At 31.2% G+C, this 21,718-nt stretch overlaps 2 protein-coding genes across 6 annotated transcripts; both read left to right on the top strand.

Annotated features, from left to right (window-relative positions):
• Nucleotides 1–5,281: 5,281 nt before the first annotated feature.
• Nucleotides 5,282–9,959, top strand: LOC123198366 (probable dolichyl pyrophosphate Man9GlcNAc2 alpha-1,3-glucosyltransferase). 5 transcript variants are annotated; one of them, XM_044613062.1, is made up of 8 exons: nt 5,282–5,473; nt 6,030–6,464; nt 6,556–6,570; nt 6,658–6,739; nt 6,826–6,933; nt 8,126–8,287; nt 8,852–9,104; nt 9,196–9,959. In XM_044613062.1, the coding sequence occupies exons 2-8, from the start codon at nt 6,058–6,060 to the stop codon at nt 9,639–9,641; spliced, it is 1,473 nt and encodes a 490-aa protein (XP_044468997.1). In that variant the 5' UTR covers nt 5,282–5,473; nt 6,030–6,057; the 3' UTR covers nt 9,642–9,959. The 5 variants fall into 5 exon arrangements, with proteins under 5 accessions (XP_044468997.1, XP_044468993.1, XP_044468994.1 ...); XM_044613058.1 differs by having other exon boundaries at nt 6,556–6,739; XM_044613059.1 differs by having other exon boundaries at nt 5,981–6,464; nt 6,556–6,739.
• Nucleotides 9,960–16,772: 6,813 nt separating this feature from the next.
• Nucleotides 16,773–19,512, top strand: LOC123198365 (cytokinin hydroxylase-like). The gene is made up of 5 exons (XM_044613057.1): nt 16,773–17,110; nt 17,194–17,420; nt 17,689–17,930; nt 18,061–18,442; nt 18,916–19,512. Exons 1-5 carry the CDS (start codon nt 16,831–16,833, stop codon nt 19,330–19,332), a joined length of 1,548 nt encoding a protein of 515 aa, XP_044468992.1. The 5' UTR covers nt 16,773–16,830; the 3' UTR covers nt 19,333–19,512.
• Nucleotides 19,513–21,718: the final 2,206 nt, after the last annotated feature.

Genomic DNA, 21,718 nt, shown 5'->3' with positions numbered 1-21,718 from the left:
AAAGACTAAACCAAAACAGGTGAGATAATAATGTCTTCTTCATCTCCACGACCGCTCTATCTTCACCTTCCACATAATAATACTTCTCATACAGTCATACCCACAAAAAAAATACACAAAAAAAATGATAATTACAATAAATATGGATTATGGAGTCAATGTAAAGTTTATAAACGAGAAGGTAATAAATGAGATTTACTTTGAAAATAATATGATATAAATATCATGAAAGAATCGATGATATCACGACTTAAACAATATTGATTGGGCTACAATCTAGCCAATCACAACCTAGGTGCTAGTTAGGTTGTGATATGGCCAAACATGGCTTGGGTGACATTGCTTAAGTTGTTTTTTGGCAATATCATGACTTCAACTACAATGTCTGAGCCATGATCTAAGCAAATTGAGGTTTTCCAAAACTGAAATGTTTAATCTCAAGGTCCTTTATGGCTTCCATCAAAGTTTGCAAGTTTTGTATTGTTGGTTTGATGGGTTGGGATGACTAACAAAAGTGGTTAGACAATGTGACAAGATGAGTTGCGATGGTTTTGTTTGTGTAGGTTTGTTTTGGTATCATTATGATTTTAATTTGATTTTGATTCTATTTTTGAAGCAGTTTTGATTTTTATCTTTGTTTTCGGTTTAGTGACACCTTGGTTGCGATATAGCTCATATTTCTGACCAAGTTTTATTTTGTCAAAATTTTTGAAAGTAAAATGACTATCATGCATTGTTACTTTTAAAATTAATAGAGACAGATGTTTAGTGAAAAATGTGATTTATGCGTTGAATAGGCGGTAAAGTGATTTTAGGCCAAACTTGGAGGAGAAAATGGTAATCCACACTACAAACACCACTAAAAAAATAATATTTGCGTTCAAGAACCTTGAAACATCCATATAAAGACAAAAATTGGCCGAGTTTTTCTAAAGTTGACGGCTATTATCCATCAAATGCAGGAATAATTTATAAAAATGGACTATGAGCAAGTATATATAATTAAGAATGACCCTTGAAACATCCATATAAAGACAAAAATGGCCGAGTTTTTCAAAAGTTGACAACTATTATCCACCAAATGCAGGAATAATTTATAAAAATGGACTACGAGCAAGTGTATATAATTAAGAATGACCCTTGAAACATCCATATAAAGACAAAAATGGCCGAGTTTTTCAAAAGTTGACAGCTATCATCCACCAAATGCAAGAATAATTTATAAAAATGGACTATGAACAAGTATATATCATTAAGAATGACCCTTGAAAGATCCATATAAAGACAAAAATGGCCGAGTTTTACTAAAGTTGACAGCTATTATCCACCAATTGCAGGAATAATTTATAAAAATGGACTACGAGCAGGTATGTATAATTAAGGATGACCAACACACATGAAATGGTGATGTTCCAATACAACAGACTCGTTTCCTCTCCAGCCCTCTTCGGCCAAGACAAAGAAGAAATCGTTTCCCTCTTTTGATTGAAATTCTAAACATGTTTGGACTCCCGTTTGTGATTTCTCACATAAGGTTTTCTGCTTTTCCACAATCTAGTTTTTCCTCCATAGGTGTGGTGGTAGTAAATTCTTTGGTCTGATTTGCTATTTCGCTTTCAAGGCAGTTTATTCTGACCATTAGTGCCATTACGTTTTGACCAGTATCGGACTACTAGGTAACTCTTTAAAAATATATCCCCTTCCAATCCATTCATGAGGTATGACATAGTGGTTAGGGATGCCCAAACACAATTCTGTCAATGCTATCATTATCAAATTTGTGATATATGGTCTTTCCTAACTATTTTATTGGAATAAAATTCGATGAGTCATATCACACTGAATATGAATTATCAAATAGAAGATTTTCTGTTGTTCTTACTCTAATGAGTCATATCACACACTGTGAACACAAGTGAAAGTTTGATTTTAGGTTTTGTCTGTAAATCCTTGTCAGTCATTCAGTTTTTCATTTGATAACAACTTACCCATATAATCAATTTCCCTTGTTTGATTGAAATTCTATTCAAGTTCGGACTCCTGTTTGTGATTTCTCACGTGTGAGGTGAAGAATGAAGAGAGGGGAGAGGACTTTGTAGGGTGTACTATTATAAATCTTATGTGTCAAAGTATGCCTTGCTATAGTGGTCTCGGTGTCATTTCTGAAGAGGAGGGAGAGGACTGCGAAGGGTGTGTGAGGGTGAAAAGAGGGGAGTAGAGGGAGAGAGATTGATCTCACAATCTCTCATTTTGATCTCACAATCTTAGCATTTACATTGCATTTAAGCTGTTTTTGTTAGTTTTTTGTAATGTTTGTAGTAGGCATGTTTGGCCTCTAGTCCTTTGAGAAGTATTACCTGGAGAGAGATTGAGATTACTTTACCATTTGTATGTGAAATGGGATGTAGAGTCAGTTGTCGAAATACTTTAAAAATAAGAGGAAGAAGGGAAGGCTTACCCACCCCCACACCCAAAAAAAAAAAAAGGAAGATTGAAAGGTTGTCATTATTTTTCCTTTTGCCGACTATACAACATTTCAGATGAAAAATATTACAAACCCGTAAGTGGGTTCCTAAGAAACATGCGGTTGGGCATCTTTCATACTTCCTTTGTGAAACATGTTCAACCCGCCTTGTTGGCCCTTGGGGATTTGACATCCAGTAGACATAAGGTGAGTTGTTTTTTAGCTTGGTTTTCAACTTTTCTTTGCTCCTTCTACTACTTTAATCCAAGCTTTGAAGCATTCAACTTCGCTTATGACCTTTAGCTACCTTAGACACCATCTTTGTTGGCCCTTGTGTTCTACGATGATGTAAGCATAGAAGTCCTTGGTTGCTCTCCTGTGTCAACCAAGGCTCCAACTTCGCTTGTGGTGCTCCTCTTTGTTGACCCTCTACAATACTCTTCTTTGTTGTCTACCGGATATCGAGTTTGCAAAGGAATTATTGTCATCTCAACCGAGGCTCTATTTGCCTTTCAGGATATGGTTATTTTTTCTTTTGTCAACTCTATTTGCCTTTTAGGGTATAGTTATTTTTTCTTTTGTCAACTGTACAACATTTTAAGTGAGAAATATTTAAGAAACCCACATTTGCCTTTATGAATTATCAAGGTTGTGATATTTAATATGAAAACTCGTGACCAAGGTTCTTTCAAATAGGATAAATGATATTTGTATCTTTATAACTAATAAATCTTTTTAACCGTAACAACCAACCGATGAGTTTTTGAATTCTCTAAAGTTAGCAGGTATGACTTTGTTAATAGATTAAACTTTGGGCAAGAATAAGTCTTTTGGCCTTATTTTAATCATAAGACTGCCGGTGATAGTGGTGGCTATCAGAGGAACCGAAAGAGTTGTGAAAGATAAATCGGAAGTACGAAGAAGTGAGAGAGGCAGAGATGACTGGTGGCGGTTGCTGTTTTTGATAAGAAAATTTCGTTTGCTGCGGGAAAGTGGGAACATGACCAAAAAAAAAATTTTTTGCCAAAGGGTTTGTTATTTTCCACAAGTCCCTTAAAATCTGATTATTATATAAATAACCCAGGGAAAAAAAATGCCCTTGTGGTGTTATTTGATCTCGCCATATCGGAGAATAGGACTGGATTCAAATTGAGTTCGAACTCAAACTTAGCTCAAACAAATTAACTCCAAACAAGCTCGAGCTCAAGTTCAAGTTGTTCGTCAGGCTAAAAATTTTGATACAATACGATATTATTTTGACCAATATATATTAAAATGATATCGTTTTAATAATGAGTTAGTTAAAGTTTGAGCTCAAATCGAGTTTCACTCAAGCTCAATCTTATTTGCAGTGAGCTTGAAGAGTCTGAGCTCAAGCTCAATTACTGCAAATCGAGCCAAGCTCAAGTTCGATTCAGTTCGAATCTAGCCTTATTAGAGAAAATCCTTATTTTGAATCCATATGCATAAAATAGAAGTATATGAAAGAGTAGTATTATGTGTATAATTTTTGTACATAAAATAGTTAAAAATTAAAGAAAAAATAATACTCAATTATATGATAATAAATTATTATTTGTACATAAAATTGTATACATAGTATTATTGTTATATGAAAATCATGGAGTTGGGAAAAGCATATTCATTGTAAGAATTCCTTATTCCCGTACCACTTAAATAATTTGGGATAATTGGTGACAAATAGGAGCAAAATTCAAAGTGGAATAATTTGGGTTTTTGGGAAAGAGAAGCATTACTTGTATAAATAATGTATAAAAATTTTTATAAAAAAATGATATATTATTATATGATTATGTATTAATTTAAAATAACTCAATTATATAATCAAATATCATTAGTTTTATATAAATTTATATATATTATTTGTAAATATAATTTTATTATTCTAGAGATTAAGAGATATACGAGAAGTAAAAGTCTAAAACTCCAAGAGAGTCGAGGAGGCCTCTTGGCCTAGGCAATTGGACCATCCCCTTGGCCACCCTAGAGTTAAGGTCGAAAAGACTATTTCCCAACAAAGTTTGCTGAAATGATAATTCTCGTTCTTTAAGTTTTAAAAAATTAAATTTTCATTGATTATTTATTTTTATTTATGAATTTCGTTAAGCAAAATAATAGGCTAAACATTTTATATATATATATTATTTTTCTCTATTTTATCTTTTCTCTCTAATCATTTATATTTTTCTTTTCCTCTTTATTTAGTCTATTTTCTTTTCTTTAAACTTTACAAGAGTAACCTATAATTTTGAAAATATTGAGAATTCAAAAATAATTTTACGGTGTTTAAAGTTTTTAAAATTTTAATATCCTTTTCAATAGTTTCAAAAATAATATTTATCTCTCTATAAAACTAATTAAAATATAATATATTAAAATTGATAAGAATTTTGATTTTATTTAGAAGTCTAAATAATAAAATTTTAAATTGTTAAAAATATATTAATAATTTGATATTTATCTATGATGTTAAGTATAGTTTTATAATTTTAGTAAAAGTGTAAAACAGTCATTTAAACGAAAATTTAAATGACTCATAAATAAAAATAGATGATAGGTAAAATTTTGATTTTTTTTTAAATTAACTCGTAAAAAATTGTTTCTATCAAACTATGGGTGGGAATGGTGATTTGGTCTAGTGTCAATAGTTGCTTTAGCTGCCCATGAAGGTAGCCCAAATTGCCTAACAATGGAAATATCAAATGTAAGGGGTTCTCATACTGTTTAAATGTTTGGGTGGGAAAGTGTATTTTTTCAGACCTGTGGGTTAAAATAGTATTTTCAAAACTCAAGGGATAAATGTAATTAATTTCGCAACAATCACGACAACAGTGGCTACTTCCTGGCAAACCTTACGCTTTGGTCTTCCAGACGCCGTTAACCGACGACTGAGCAGCTCAAATTCTAGAATCCGCTGGCACCAACACCAGACCGTGGAGCTTGAGTTTCGACACCACGAAGCCCTATAATTTTGCAATCTGAAATTTGGTACATTTGAAGCCTAATCTTTATGTTTCAAAGTTCCGGAAGTTCATTTGATCTTTATGTATGATGGTAAATAAGCCTAAAATCTAATATAAATTATCAGGTTTTGAATTTTTTGAATTAATTATTCAGATATGCATTTGCTTTCTGGATATTTAGATTTTCCGATTCTCCTATCTTCTTTGTTTGGTCGCTGAGAAAGATTGGAGATCGTACTTAAGTAGAGTTTTGAATTTGAAAGTTCAATTTCCTTTTGTTTTTCGTCATTCATCCAGCTGCCAAACTGAGGATCTATCTTTTGCTGTCAATTGATTGTTAATTCACTAATCTTTGATACACTGGTTTATTTTGAAACTTTTCAAGTTGTTTCATTTCAACTTACGGATATGACAATTCTTTCATTTTTAAAATTGGGTATGCAATATTGCTTCATTGTCTGTTACCGCAACTGGTCCTGACAATGGCGGGCTTGGGTTGAGTCTTACCGCTATTATGATTGTTTTTTGCTAGATTTTGGTGCTATTCTATTAATTTATCTTAATTTAAAATAATGGCAAAGATGGAATCTTGATGTGTTTCTGAGAGAAATGGGAAAGAAGAAAGAAAAGAAGGTGATGGATGACAAAGTAGAAGTTGATAGAGATAATAGTGCATCTTGGTGCTTGGTTCAAAATGGGATTGGAGCTTCATTTTTTTGTATTGCTTTGCTTGCATTACTAGTACGAGTTGCAGTGTCACTGCATCCTTACTCAGGAGCTGGTGATCCTCCAAAATTTGGGGACTATGAGGCACAGAGGCACTGGATGGAGATTACTCTTAATTTTCCGGCTACAGAGTGGTATCATAATAGCACCACCAATGATCTTAGCTACTGGGGTCTTGACTATCCTCCCCTCACTGCTTACCAGAGTTATGTGCATGGTCTTTTTCTTAGATATTTTGACCCAGAGTCGGTTTCTCTTTTCACATCTCATGGTTATGAAAGCCATCTTGGGTTGGTATCATTACACTTTTTAATATGATGACCCTTTTGTAGCATTCTTTTTATATGTAATACCAAATATTATTTCTTATTTCCGTTGCAGAAAGCTACTGATGAGGTGGACGGTTTTATCCTCCGATGCTCTCATATTCTTTCCTGCAGTTTTCTATTTTGTTTTTGTTTACCATACGTATTGCAACAGCAGCTCTAGGAATGATATAGTGTGGCACATTTCAATGCTTCTACTTAATCCATGTATGATATTAATTGACCATGGTCATTTTCAGGTATCAAAGATCTTCTTCTTGCTTGGCTGTCTACTCCTGTTCTGTACCTTTTATACTAATTCTCATCATGTATGATTCTCTATCAGTACAATTGCATCAGCTTGGGGCTTACTGTGGGTGCTATTTCTGCCATCCTTTCTCAGAAGGACCTTGTAGCCAGTTTCTTATTCACTCTAGCCCTGAACCATAAACAGGTGTTTTCTCTTTTCTCCAGCTGGTTTTCGTTAATTTTAAATTATCTTTCTAAACCTTTGGCAGTTATTCCACATAGTTGCAGTTTACCACATGCAGTTCAACTATGAGTTGAGACCTTGATGTACTTAATTATTAATATTGCTACATAGAGGGAATTGGTGTCTTTTATGTGCTTGTGTTCAATCTGCTAAACTCTACTTGAGAGAGCATTCAATGATCAGATTCTAAAAAATGAAAAGAAGCTTCTTGGAGCTTTCAATTGTGTGTGTTTTAACATTAGCAAAGGGAAATTCCATCATTTGTTCACTCAGAAGCTTGGAGTGACGTGCTGGGGTGTGTGTGTGTGTCTGTGTGCACGCACACACAGAGACATTTAACCACCAAATGTTAGATCCCATGGTCCTTTTTCTCTTCCAACTAGCATATTGCAGTTTGTGTGTTTCAATATTTGCAAGAGGATTACTGATTACAGTGCAGCTATAGAAGTAAATAGATATAAAAATGTGAATATATAAAGAGTTGGGAGATTCTAGTGATGCGGTAAGGTGGATCAAATGCCATTTGTATCCCTGTGATTACAGATTTGCTGATTTATCCCTAGAGAGCTTTGATGAAATAGCTTTAGTTTAAGCAGTAAATCTCTTGGGTTACCTTCAGCTAAGTCGAAGGTCCAAATCTTATTCATAAATAACTTAAGTGGTAATTTCTTGATTCAACTATATGTGATCACATACGTGCAATATTTTAGTCAACAAGTTTCCTTCCTGCTGCCTAGGTGGTTGGCTTTAGAAGTTGCTCTCTGTTGAAACTTAGATAACATGTAGGAAAGCTCGAGGGATTTGTGGGTATTAAAAGAAAAAACTTATCAATGCTTACATATATATTTAAATAAATAATGTTCTGACAACTGATTGAATCTGAAACATTGACATCCCTCTAACGGGGTGAGTCTCTGTTTCAACTTTAAATTGGTTGCAGCATTGTTAGAGAAAAAGGAAAAGACTAGCCAGTTATAGTAATGTATGTCACAGATGACAGTCTCTGATTAATTCATTTCTATACCTTATCCATTTTAAATTGTATTTATATTTATTTATTTAGGATTTATTCTGAAGTGGGGTTTTGTCATTTGTGTTCTTGTTCTGTCATTTTTGTATTTTGATTGTTTTTATTATTTTAATTATTGTGCAGATGAGCGCATATTTTGCTCCTGCATTTTTCGGTCATCTCTTAGGTAAATGCTTAAGGCGTAAGAATCCTCTTCTTGAAGTGATAAAACTGGGCCTGGTGGTCATAGGAACATTTGCTGTTGTTTGGTGGCCGTATCTTCATTCAGCTGATGCCATTTTCAGGGTAAACAACATTAAGGATTTGTGTTCTGTTTATAAATGAATTTGTTGGTCTGATAGTAATATGCGTTGACTACTAATTCAGGTTTTCGTCTTTCTGGCTTAGATATATGGGTGATAACTTCTCATGATTCAAGATCTAGCATTCTTAGTGAGACTTGTAGGTTAAAAAATAATAATGAGATTTAGTTTATATTTAGAATATAGTGCACTGAAAATAGGCTGGATAACATAACTATTATCCAGCGAGGAATCTATGCAATGAAGAAGACCTATGAAACACGTTAGCCATCTGGTGGTTTAGATAGATCTGCTTTATGCTAATATTTTTCCATATTCGTACATCACTAATGATTGGTATATCATGTGGAATTGAATCTTGAAGTAATCATCTCCACTAATTTTCTCTGGATATGAAAAGGCTTTTTAGCAACGGAAGTAGATTTAATTTATAATCTATGAAAAAGGAAGTAAAACATTGAATTTGGTATAATATCATACTAACTGCTAACCTACTATTCATCAGTATTTTCTCTACTTTAATATTGGTAATTGCTGCCTTTTACAGGTCCTTTCCCGTCTTGCCCCTTTCGAAAGAGGGATATATGAGGATTATGTTGCAAATTTTTGGTGCACCACATCAATTCTCATTAAGTGGAAGCAATTGTTTACAATACAATCATTGAGGTTAATTAGCTTTACTGCAACTGTTTTAACTTGTCTACCCTCAATGGTTCAGCAAGTACTGTCTCCTAGCCGGAAAGGGTTCCTTTATGGGCTTATGAATAGTTCTTTCTCATTCTATTTATTTTCATTCCAAGGTAAGTCAATTTCTTTTCTTCCCTTGTTAATTTGTTTACGGACTTTTCCCCCATGTGACAATGGTTTGAATCATCTTTTTCATCTCTGCAGTACATGAGAAGTCTATTCTGCTGCCACTTCTGCCTGCAAGCCTTTTAGCCCTAGAAGAGCCTCATACTTTTCAATGGTTGACACATCATGCCTTATTTTCTATGTTTCCTCTCCTTTGTCGTGACAAACTGATTCTACCATATATGGTGTTGTATGCTCTCTTTACTCTTCTGTATTTTACACCTGGTCAAAGATCCCAGAAAAAGAAACCTGATCACTCCTCCTTTACTGCATCAATCATGATGGGCTTTCTTTATTTGTGCTCATTTATTCTTCATACGGTTTACTTGACCATCCGTCCTCCTGAGAAGTTTCCTTACCTCTTTGAAGCAATGATTATGCTTCTGTGCTTCCCTCAATTCTTGTTTTGTGCATTTTACTCCAATGCTAAGCAATGGTTGTTATCGAAGCATTCTGCAGTAGACAAGGAAAAGAAGCTTAATTGATTCTTACGTTTCAAAAATAGTTTACCCTTTACAGCATTTTTCTAACTTTGTTCCTCACAGAAACTCAAATTCATAACAGCAAATGCACTTTAGCATGTGCTGGTTGACAAGTTATTGCATTGAAATTGACTTGATTGCTTTTGCTAAATTTCATATTTTACATTCAAGATCTTTTCTCTTTAGACAATATGTTATGAGCAGGATTGTTCTTATGGCTGCAGCCTCTTTTGAGTTGACTCCATATTGTAACAAAATACACCTAATTTACTGTTCCTTTTGTATTTATCTTTTTCAATTCAGATGTTGCATTAAAACTTACATCCTTTTTATTTGAAGCTTGCTCTGGGTTTCGATCACTGAGGTATGGTTTTAAGGAACTGCAAATCTAGTAGAGTTTTTGTAATAACATATTGGTCCCAATTAGCAACATTTTTTTTGTCCCTACCAAACATTAGCAAAGCTCATGGATTAAAATTTGCTAACAGGGACCAAAAGATTACTAAAAAATTCTTTTTGAACTAAAGGTGATTAAGTTCATTCATTAGTTTTGTAGTCTTTAAACCCCTCTTTTAGCTTATGAACCAATCTTCTTAATTCTTAATGTGTGGGCTTAAACTATAGGCTTTTGGGCCCAAAAACACAATCACCTCAAAATGTATGCACTATCCCTTATGGTACACTGTCAATAAAACTATGCAGATATGTGTACTAAAAATGTATAAACATAATGTTGCTTATATACTATATATGTTATCAGCTTACCTAGAATTAGGAGTGTCAATTGAGTTGGGTAAGCTCGAGACTCAATTATTTGTTTTGAAAATTTTACCTTTAGACTGAATAGAATTTGGGTCTTAGATGAGTCTAGACATAAAAAAAAAAAAAAATTATCCATTAAGTTATCAGATTTAAACATAGGTTTTTCAAGCTTAAGACTTGAGAGACTCAAAAATTTATTTGTCAAGTTTTCAAACTACTAAGAAATTATAGAGGTGTTTTTGTAGGTTTTTTAAGTTATAAAACATACAACAAATAAGCCCAAAACAAGTCTAAAACCCAAAAATTTTTAATGAATCGGGCATAAACAAAAAATCTTATGTCTGAATGGATTGGTTTGAGACTTGAGTTCAAATTTTCTTTACATGGACTTGAACAAGTCAAACCTAGTTTGGTAAGCCGGATTGATAACCCTACCTAGAATCATTTGTAACATTCAAAGATGCCTTTTCTTCATAATAGCTCAATGAATTCCATCTCTTATAACAACCTCCCTCTCCTCTCAAGCATTCAAATTCAAAGATGCTTTCCTTTCATTCACAAATGTTTGGCTTCCAAAAAGATCGTGTGGGACTAGAACTACTCTTTCCATTACAACAAAGAAAAAGTTTTGTTTATAACCGAAAACGAAAACATAAAATTTTCCGATTGGAATTCCCCTTTGGTTTCTCTCATTGGTTTAATTTAACCAAACCGTACAAGCATCTATACCAACCAAGGACCAAACCTGTTTCGAAATTTGTTCTTCAATTTAAGGAGCAACTGTCCTTCTTAACAAGGACACCGAACCCTACCCCATAAGAATATATTCCTCTAATTTCATGAAACACGTTTCCTTATAGATTAGAGTAACATTGCATATGCCCATGTTCCCCATCCCCATCCTTTTTAACTTATGGGTCAACGGTTCCTTATTCCTTTTCCTTTATGGAATCATAAATTAAAGTGTTGAATGTAAGCCCATATCAACTTAGCTTATTTGCCAACATTTTTTTTTTTTGGGTAATGAGAAATTTTATTCGAATCGAATTATTATTTTTGGGATCAAACCAATTACACTAAATAGAATAAACCCTCACAACCACTAAAATAGATAAGTCAAAGGATTAATACATTGTTAGAAAAGACTTAAACTCATACTCTTTTATATATGAAACATCTTCTTTTGTTACTCAAACTACCCTTTAAAGTTTGATAAAATTGTTTAATAAACTCAATCAATTTCAATTTAGGTAAGTTCCTAAGAGTAATATATTAAAGAACTTTTGATTTTCCCAATAGCAAAAAGCAAATTCTTAATAATTAACAGAAGATTTTGATTCTTTAAACCTTTTCCGCCATTGATGACATTGTTATATATCGTCTCGGAGAGGAAATTAAAGCAAGTTTTTTATATTGCTAGAAATATCTTACGCACCGACTCTCCAATCCAAAGATGATTCTCTTATAGATTCTAATTAACCGCCTCTTTGACTTAATCTTTATTTTAGTCTTAATTAATCTTTCTAAATGTCTATTAATTCCCTTTCGGTCAGGTTCCACGTACGTTTGATTCTTGATAAGCTTGGGGGCTAAATCTCCTCAGAATAAATGACGGCTTTGATTAGTTGACTAGTTGTATTATTTTAGTTTAGTCTGAATTAAACAAAGAATCTTCGACCCTTCCATTGATAGAATCAGAGCTAATTACGAGTATGAAATATGTGCTTGCGTTATGGTTAAAGTATTGAATCTGAAAAGAACTCAGATTCGACTTCATGCTCTCGTAATAAACTTAAATGCCCATATTGGCACCTTCTAATGTGTTCTTAATGAGGTAAGCGGCTCTGGCACTAGTTTTTCTAAGGTTTACCTGTTAGGTGAGGTTACTCGTAAAAGGAAAGAAAAATCAATCTTTTTCTCTTAAATTTGAAATGAAATATAGGAAAATATATGGATTCTTTTCAAATTTAGACAAATTTTAAGCATTTTATTGGCTTTGATATCGATTATTCTTTTCATATGTTGCTCTCAAAATGTAATTGCTTTAATCATTATAGTAAAAATGTAATGTTATACGTATCCACTTTTTAGTATACAAATACATATACATATATATATATATATATATATATATATATATATATATATATATATATATAATGTGTTATCATATAATTAAGTGTTATTTTATTTTTAGTTTAAAATCATTCAATCACTTGATGACATACATCAAATATATATTTATTTATGTATATAAAATAAATACGTATAATTTTATTGATAGTAAAATATAACATTTTATAGATAGATAGAGTTAGGCGAAAAGACAAAAAATGAAAATCAATATTGATCATGAAATTAATTAAGGTAGTGAAATTGTTGGAATTATTACTTATAATTGTAAGTCATGGTCATAATAACCCATTCAAAATTGTTACGTGTATATATTTTTTAGAATTTATATAATATTTTATTATGTAATTAAATATTATTTTAAATTTAATTCGTAATCATTTAATTATATAATAATATATTATATTACAATAAAAAATATATACAAATAGTTTTATTGACGATTCATCTCTATAATTCCATTCATGCGTAGAATTAGAGGGAATTCGGCAAAACTTTGATTTGAATGGTCGTACCTTCTCTTTTAGCATCTCAATTATTCTGTAAAACACCTTGAATTGGCCTCAATATGAACTTGATTTGAATGTGAACATTTATTGTTGAAAGATTTCGGAAAGCAAAAACGTTGTTCACGTCTATGTTTAATTAGTTGCTTCATTTCTGATGAATTCTGTCTCTAGAGTCTTAAATTAAGCCGTACAACGCTGCAAATTCCCTGGAATTTTTGCAGAGCCTTTTAAGTTTCTTTCGGCAAAATATATATTCTCCTCACAAGACAGAATTGACTGGCCAAATTGCAATAACAGCCATTGTAGTTACTTAAAAAATGGAGGAACCCTTTATGAAAATAAAAAGAATTCATCAAATAAGAATATGTATCCACTTTAAGGGTTAATAAAAACTAATAAAATATTAAAATTTTTTTAAAAAAATTCTAGGTTTGAGTCTCCGCACATTTATGAAATCTTGAACTTATATGAGTCCAGCTATTATATTACGAATTTATCCATCTAATAAATATATATAGAGTCATTAGTTACCGAAATAATAATAATAATATGTATCTGTCAATTAAGTTTTATATATATATATATATATATATTATCTTTCAATTCCTAATTGCTAAATTGGATCAATGAATGAGATCTGGTGGTTAAGATTTATGAAAAAAAAATAAAGAAAAATGAAGAACTTTCCGTGTTGAAGATCGTGAAAGCATGCAGCTGAAAATAAAGAAAGCAGTAGACAAGAATGAATGGGAAAGGAGGTGATATGATAAATTAATGTGATGGAACTTTAGAAGATTTGGGCATGATTTATTTTTTGAAAAAGAGTAATACTGTATATACAAATAATAATGTATTATTATGTGATTAAAGATTATTTTATTTCTAATTTAAAATTATATATTCATATTATGATATATTATCGTTTATATACAAATCTATGTATATAATTTTATTATTTTTTAGAGCAGTTCATGTATATTTTTCTAAATTAGGACATAGAAATACAAATTCAGAGATAAATAAACCGAAACATCATAAATTGTTCCCATTAATACGCAAGTAGCATGAAAATACAAGAATTTCAAATATCATTTTATAATTCTAAGTAAGGGTGTAAACGTTAGCTTGTGCATTGTTTAGCTCGAGTTCGGTTTGATGGAATAAATATACGACTCAATCTCAAGTGTGAAAATGAGGACTTGGGTTTAACTTAAAAAATTATAATTACAATTATAACAAAATTGTAGTAATGAAAACAATGAACTCGACCACTAAAATCAGTGCAAAATCTAGAGAGCAGGCTTAAGGAAGAAAAGCTGGTTTAAAACCTGGTAAGAGTCACACAAATGATAATCGTTAATTCAAAATTATCTAATTATATAATGACATATATAAGTGTTATATATTTGTATATTTAAAATAAATATATATAATTTTATTGAATAAATAATTCACATACAAATAAAATATATTATCAACTGTATTTAAATGAATAATTTTATACAGTCGAATATGTACCCACAACAAATTTTATGTTGAATACAATTGCTCATTTTTCGCCAAAAGTACTTGCAAATATTTAAAATGTTATATGTTGATACAAAAGGTATCAAATTTATTCAAAAATTTGGTTTCCAAACTTAGAAAATTCTTTCAACATATATATATATATATATATATATATATACACACACACACACATATATATATATAGTCAATCACAGAATCTGTGTTGGCTAGATGGATGAACTCTAGAAATAGGATCAGATTCATAATCACTGTACTGGATAAGTCTATCTTGAGATATAATAATTAGATCTACAACATTATACCAGATAAATTAGGATTTTATAAGTATAATAGAGATTCAAACTCAGACTTTTTTCTAAAAATTTTAATATTATATTAGTTTTGCTAAATCCAAAAGTCTAATGTGTACATTGATTGAAACTAGAAAAAAACAAATTCAATAAGAACTTCCAGTAGGACCTAAATTAATTAGTATAAGGTTTTAATTCTCTTCAATAATATTTTAAAATTAAACTATTGATTTATCTGATGCAGTAGTTGTAAGGTTGGTTATTAGACCCAAAATAGTTCAACTCTAATAAGATTTTTTCAAATACACATAATTTTATATATAAATAATGATATATTATCATCTAATTATATATTATTATATCTTTAATTTAAATTAACAAAATTAAATAATAACGTATAATTGTTTATATATATAACGTTTTTTTTTTTTATATATATAGCCATCACAATTTTTTTTAATTAAGCGGACCAAAAATTTCAAACATTAATGTTAAATAGGAATGATATAAAGTTTTTCCTATTAAAACTGATGATGTAAACATGTGTTTTATGTGAAGACACGAACAACTTGTGCATAATATAACAAAAACCCATAAAAAATAACCAGAATAAATGAAACCTACACAAATAAGCAAAAATATTATTATTATTTTGTTTTTGATAATAGAGATTTTTGAAGTGGAAAATTTGAAGTGTCTTCATTATTGGGGCTCAACAAGAAACTCATGAGCAATGATAACTAGATAATTTCTTTAGATTTCAACAAAATGTCATTAGGATTTAAAGATTTTAAATAAACAAATACACTTAAAAAATAAAAATAATGTTTTAAAAAATTCTAAATAGATAGATTATAGAAAAGTTAAATCTTTTTTTTTTTAATGTAACAAAATACAAGTTTTATCTCTTTAATAAAAAAAATATAAAAGTTCAATTCATTTAATTTAAAAAAAAAAAATTGATTATCTAAGAATTGCTCATGTGAATGGATCAAATTTGCATTTTGTTACACAACATTCAAAAATGTATTTTCTCAAGTGAGAAAATATAAGAATAAAAACATTAAAAAAATGTGAGAAAATATAAGAATAGAAATATAAGCACACATTACACAAATTTCAAAAATGTATCCCAATAATCATTTTTGAATTAAAAGAAAATAATCATATAATTTTTTGAATTAAAACAAAAAATATACTTAAGGTTAAACACATTTTTGTGTGAGAAAATATAAAAATAGAAATATAAAAAGTAGTTTGTTCTGATAAATAAATAAAGTTGAATCTCTTTATTGAAAGAAATAATAATATGCTTGAAACTTTAGTATGTATGCAAGGGATTAACAGTCAAGTCATTTAGTTACCAAATTATTTTATTTTAAAAAAATCTGCCTTTTCCCTAGTCAGGATTCTCACTAAATTGAGCCTGATACATAATAATAAATGCTCGATCTTGTTAATTTTTCCTAACATTAACTAATGCCTAGCCCACTAAAGATTACACACGTTCAGTACTCGTTGCCCTTAAATTCAAATCCCACTAATTTTTATAGGATTTTGCCGGCGTTACAGTAATTCGAACCTAAGCTTTTTATTTTAAAGTTCTAATGTTCCGTCAACTTGCTAATTTTTAACTTTTTTTTTTTTAATAAATCTAAGATACAATGATTAAATCTATAATTAGTACATCAGATAAATTAAGTTTTTAGGTTTTCTCTCTGTAATTCATACTAATTTTGTTATTAATGTATTTTAATAAGAAATCTATAAATAAATCTATAAGAACTCCAATAGATTAATTACCCTTGTATTGAATAATATTATAAAAAATTTATAGCTTTTTTTTCACTTATAAATTGGTGAGACCTCAGGTTTGCTATCATCCATAATATAAATCTCAACACTCTCTCTCGTTCGCTCTGTATATTTTCACTCTGTGTTTGGAGAATTTTTCTGAGTTTCATTTTGATGGCGATGGTGGTGTTGGCAACTCTGTTGGTTGTGTTTATTTCTTTGTTCTTTAGAGTTGCATATGATACAATCTCGTGTTACTGGTTAACGCCAAGGCACATCAAGAAAGTCATGGAGAAGCAAGGCGTGCGAGGTCCCAAGCCCCGCCCGTTGACAGGAAATATAATGGAAATTGCCGCTTTAGTTTCGCAAGCCACCGCCAAAGACATGAACCGTATCCACCATGACATCGTCGGCCGCCTCCTGCCGCATTATGTTACTTGGTCTCAACAATACGGTATGCATATATCTTCATCATCTCAATATAAAAACCATGTAAATATTCAAGCTTAAGATTATTATTTCTATCCTTGTTTGCAGGGAAAAGGTTCATATACTGGAATGGAATCGAGCCCAGGATGTGCTTATCGGAAACCGAGCTGATCAAGGTACTTCTCTCAAAGGACAGCACGAAATTCGGAAAATCATGGCTGCAACAACAAGGATCAAAGCATTTTATTGGGCGAGGTCTGTTAATGGCGAACGGCGATGACTGGTACCATCAACGCCATATTGTTGCGCCAGCATTCATGGGAGATAGACTTAAGGTATATAAAAATATAAAAATTATTTTTTTTTTATATGACCGGGACCGTGGTATATACGGTTACTGTACCAAGTAATTTAAGATTTTATACGGAAATGATACAGTTCAAACCCAGACCCTCTTTACGAGGAATCTTGCAATTCTGCTGATTTTGCTAACCTCAGTTCAAAAGAATATATATTGTTATCTCTGCATTCACTTTTGATCAAGCTTTTACTCCAGTTTTCTTGATTGGTTTTGATTTTTTTTTTAATGATTTTATTGCATAGAGCTATGCGGGGCACATGGTGGAGTGCACTAAGCAGATGCTCCAATCACTGCAAAATGCAGTGGAATCGGGGCAAACCGAGTTCGAGATTGGCGAGTACATGACGAAACTCACAGCTGACATAATTTCACGAACCGAATTCGACTGTAGTTATGAGAAAGGAAAACAAATATTCCATCTTTTAACAGATCTTCAACGCCTGTGTGCTCAAGCTAGTCGTCACCTATGCCTTCCAGGAAGCAGGTGATTTTTTTTCTGCCTTTCCTTTATTAGATTCCAACCTTTTTCTTTAAGCTTTTATTTTTTGCAGTGCTTATTCCTTTTCAGGTTAGAGTTTTCTCTGAATAGAGAATCATTTTCCTATTTTTTACAGGTTTTTTCCGAGCAAGTACAACAGGGAAATAAAGTCATTGAAGATGGAGGTAGAGAGCCTTCTAATGGAGATCATCCAGAGCCGAAAAGATTGTGTAGAAATTGGCAGAAGTAGCTCTTATGGAAACGATCTGTTGGGTATGTTGCTTAATGAGACGCAAAAGAAGAGATCGGGAAATGGGTTTTCTTTGAACCTGCAATTGATTATGGATGAATGCAAAACTTTCTTCTTTGCTGGACATGAAACAACTGCTCTTTTACTCACATGGACTGTCATGTTACTCGCCAGTAACCCTTCCTGGCAAGAAAAAATTCGTGCAGAAGTTAAACAAGTCTGTAATGGTGGTACCCCCTCTGCTGATCACCTCAGCAAACTCACTTTGGTAAGCCAAAATCCCAAAATTCATGGACTCTAATTTCTTTTGTTCTGTTTTTAATTCGCGGATCCAGTCGCATATCACTGCACCAAAAAAATTAAAGGGTTTAATTTTGATATATCTCCCATAGAACATGTACCCACCTCTTATTTGCCATAAGCCTCTTTATAAGCAAGTTGCTATTCCAAATCTCAAAATTTTATCTGCCCGTTGTGCTCTTGTGCAGTTCTTTGTTCCATTTGGATTATGATAATCACTTTAATGACTCATGTCTAAAGCACAGTTGAGCTTCCTTTAAGATAACTATGCAAATAAATTTATTGCACAATCATGGATCCCCACTTCCGATAAATTTCTATAATAATCCAATTAGAAGTCAAGAGATTAAAATAAACTAAGCTAACATTCCCAAATGATTAAATATTTTGGCTGCAAACAACTTTATAAATCTTTTTTTTTTTTTTTTTTGGTTTTGGCAGTTGAACATGGTAATAAACGAGTCACTGAGGCTATATCCCCCGGCAACTGTTTTACCAAGAATGGCATTTGAAGATATAAAGCTGGGAGATCTCTTGATTCCGAAGGGTTTATCGATATGGATTCCGGTGCTGGCAATTCATCACAGTGAACAGTTATGGGGAAAAGATGCCAACGAGTTCAATCCAGAGAGGTTTGCCACAAGAACACCAGGCCGCCATTTCATCCCTTTTTCAGCAGGCCCTCGAAACTGTGTGGGGCAATCATTTGCTATGATGGAGGCAAAGTTGATATTGGCCATGTTGATTTCCAAGTTCAGCTTCAGTATTTCTGATAATTATCGCCATGCTCCTGTCATTGTGTTAACAATAAAACCTAAGTATGGAGTTCAAGTATACTTGAAGCCCATCGAAGGGTGAATCCTGAAGATTCAATTTAATTTTGTAGTTCAGGAGAAAAAAAAAAAACAACATTATTTTAGTGGTGGGAAAATCGTTTCATATGAATTGCTTTTTATAGAGATTGACAACCATTCTCTATTTCAAAGTTTGAAGATCCTTTCTTCATCGGAAATACCTTTTTTAAGAATTTGCAACAGATGTCACGCACTAATGCATATGATTATTAATAATAGTATTTGTTTTCCTCTTTTGCTATTACCTATCAAAATAAAATGTGTATAAAAAATTTAATTTTATATATCATGTATATCATATCATATCATATCATATCTAAAATACATCTTTTAAAATATATATATATAATAATAAAATATTACAAACGTCCCCCCAAGTTTAAAAAATTTTCAATTACATTTTTGTCATATCATCGCTTTCTTAAAAGTATGTATCGATTTATATCACTAATAAATATCATATCAAATGATATATATTATATTGTATAAGACACTAATTATATTCTATTTATATAATACTCTCGTTATATCATATCAATTCGATACATCTTAAGATATATATAATTTTTTATTTATATCATATCGTATGATGCGAACAACTATGCTACTAACAAAATTCAAATTAGAAGAAAATTCTGAATTACAGTGATGGATATGGGATGAAACGAAATGGTATATATTTAATGGATTAATGAAGATTTGGGGCTGTTTAGGTAAGCTTTAGATGCTCTTAAAAAGAGCTTCTTCTTTAGCTTAATGCTTCATAACACTTATTTTGAAATGATATTTTTACTCTCTCCTTTTCCACCAAAATCAATCGATTTTCATTTAAGTGCTATAGCTTTAAAATTTTAAAAAAAAAATTGAAAAAAATAAAGCCAAGTTGTAGGGTCAAAATCTTAACTGAAAATGACAATTAAAGGTATCCCATCATTTGTTTATACCAGTCTGTATTATTCTTCTGCTCCTTCTACAACCTAATTTTACTCATTCTTTTTTCATTCAACCATCATTAATTTAATTAACTTCCCTTTTCTCTCTCACTCTCTCTTTTATATATGGGGCCTGCCTGCCATTGCATTTGCATGTTAACTGGTTTCATTGCCCTTAGAGAGATGAAACCAAGAGAAAATTCTATATTCATTTATTTATTTGTTTGTTTGCTCATTTGTGTTGCCAATTTGTGGGCACGCAAAAGCTAGAGGTAGAAATTGGTGTGATATAGCAACAAATATTTATAAATAATATTATAAATATTTAAATAAATTAACATTAACAAGAATAAGAAAACAAGAATGAACTAAAAGAGAGACATGCAAGTACTTCTTGTTCTAAAACCCACAAATTTATCCCCTTGTGCAAATGCTTTTTAGATTCCGTATTACCAATAATGCTCAATGAGTCATACAATATGAAATGTTTCTACCCATTGAACCATCTTCAAGAGATCTCCAATCACTATCTTTGGGTTGCTTCCCTAGATGAATCCATTAAGGACTTAGGCTCATCCTCCTCGACAATTCAGAGACATCTTTCCTTGAAAGTTAAATATATATCCACTAGATTATCACTATATACACATATTTGTGTACAAACAATAAAATGTCATCATATAATTGAGTATTATTTTATCCTAAATTCAAAATTACTCAATTACAAGATAATATTTTATCATTTGTATACATTGTTTATGCATATAATTTTATTATATTCATTAAAAGTATCTTCATAAAAAGACTCAATATGCAAAGCTACAAATTTAGATCCCCAAGTTATTGTTTCTTCTGATCACATAAATATATAAACACTTTTGGACTTAGCATGTATCTTATCCATTATCCAATTTGTATCACTATACTCCTATCACATTAGGATAACTTCTATAACATAATAAGTAATCAATTGAACCTTTGAAATATCTACATAGTCTCTCTATTGCACTTTAATGCTCTTCACTAGGATTATGAGTTTATCTACTTAGTCTTCCCCTAGCATATCAAACATTAGATTTACTTTTATTTGCTATGTAAAACAAATATCCTATCATTTGAGAGTATATTAATTGAGATACAAGTCTTCTTAATTTTTCTTTAACTCTATTTTATGATTATAAGGAATATTGATGGGTTTGGAATTTTAAAATCCAAATTTCCTTAACATCTTTTATATAGAACTTTGTTGATCCAAGGGAATCTCTTCCAAAGTTCTATGTATGCTCATTCTTAGTTTAAGAGTAGCTTCACCTAAATCTTTCATATCAAAATTATTTGATAGATATGATTTTATATCTTTTACTGCCACCAAATTTGACCCAAAAATCCAAATATCATCTACATACAAACTTAAAATGATATGAGCTCCCTCACACTCTTTGTGATATACACACCTAT

Source organism: Mangifera indica, chromosome 15 (genome assembly GCF_011075055.1).
Source record: "Mangifera indica cultivar Alphonso chromosome 15, CATAS_Mindica_2.1, whole genome shotgun sequence".
NCBI classification, from domain to species: Eukaryota; Viridiplantae; Streptophyta; class Magnoliopsida; order Sapindales; family Anacardiaceae; genus Mangifera; species Mangifera indica.
This window is presented reverse-complemented; position numbering and strand designations above follow the sequence as displayed.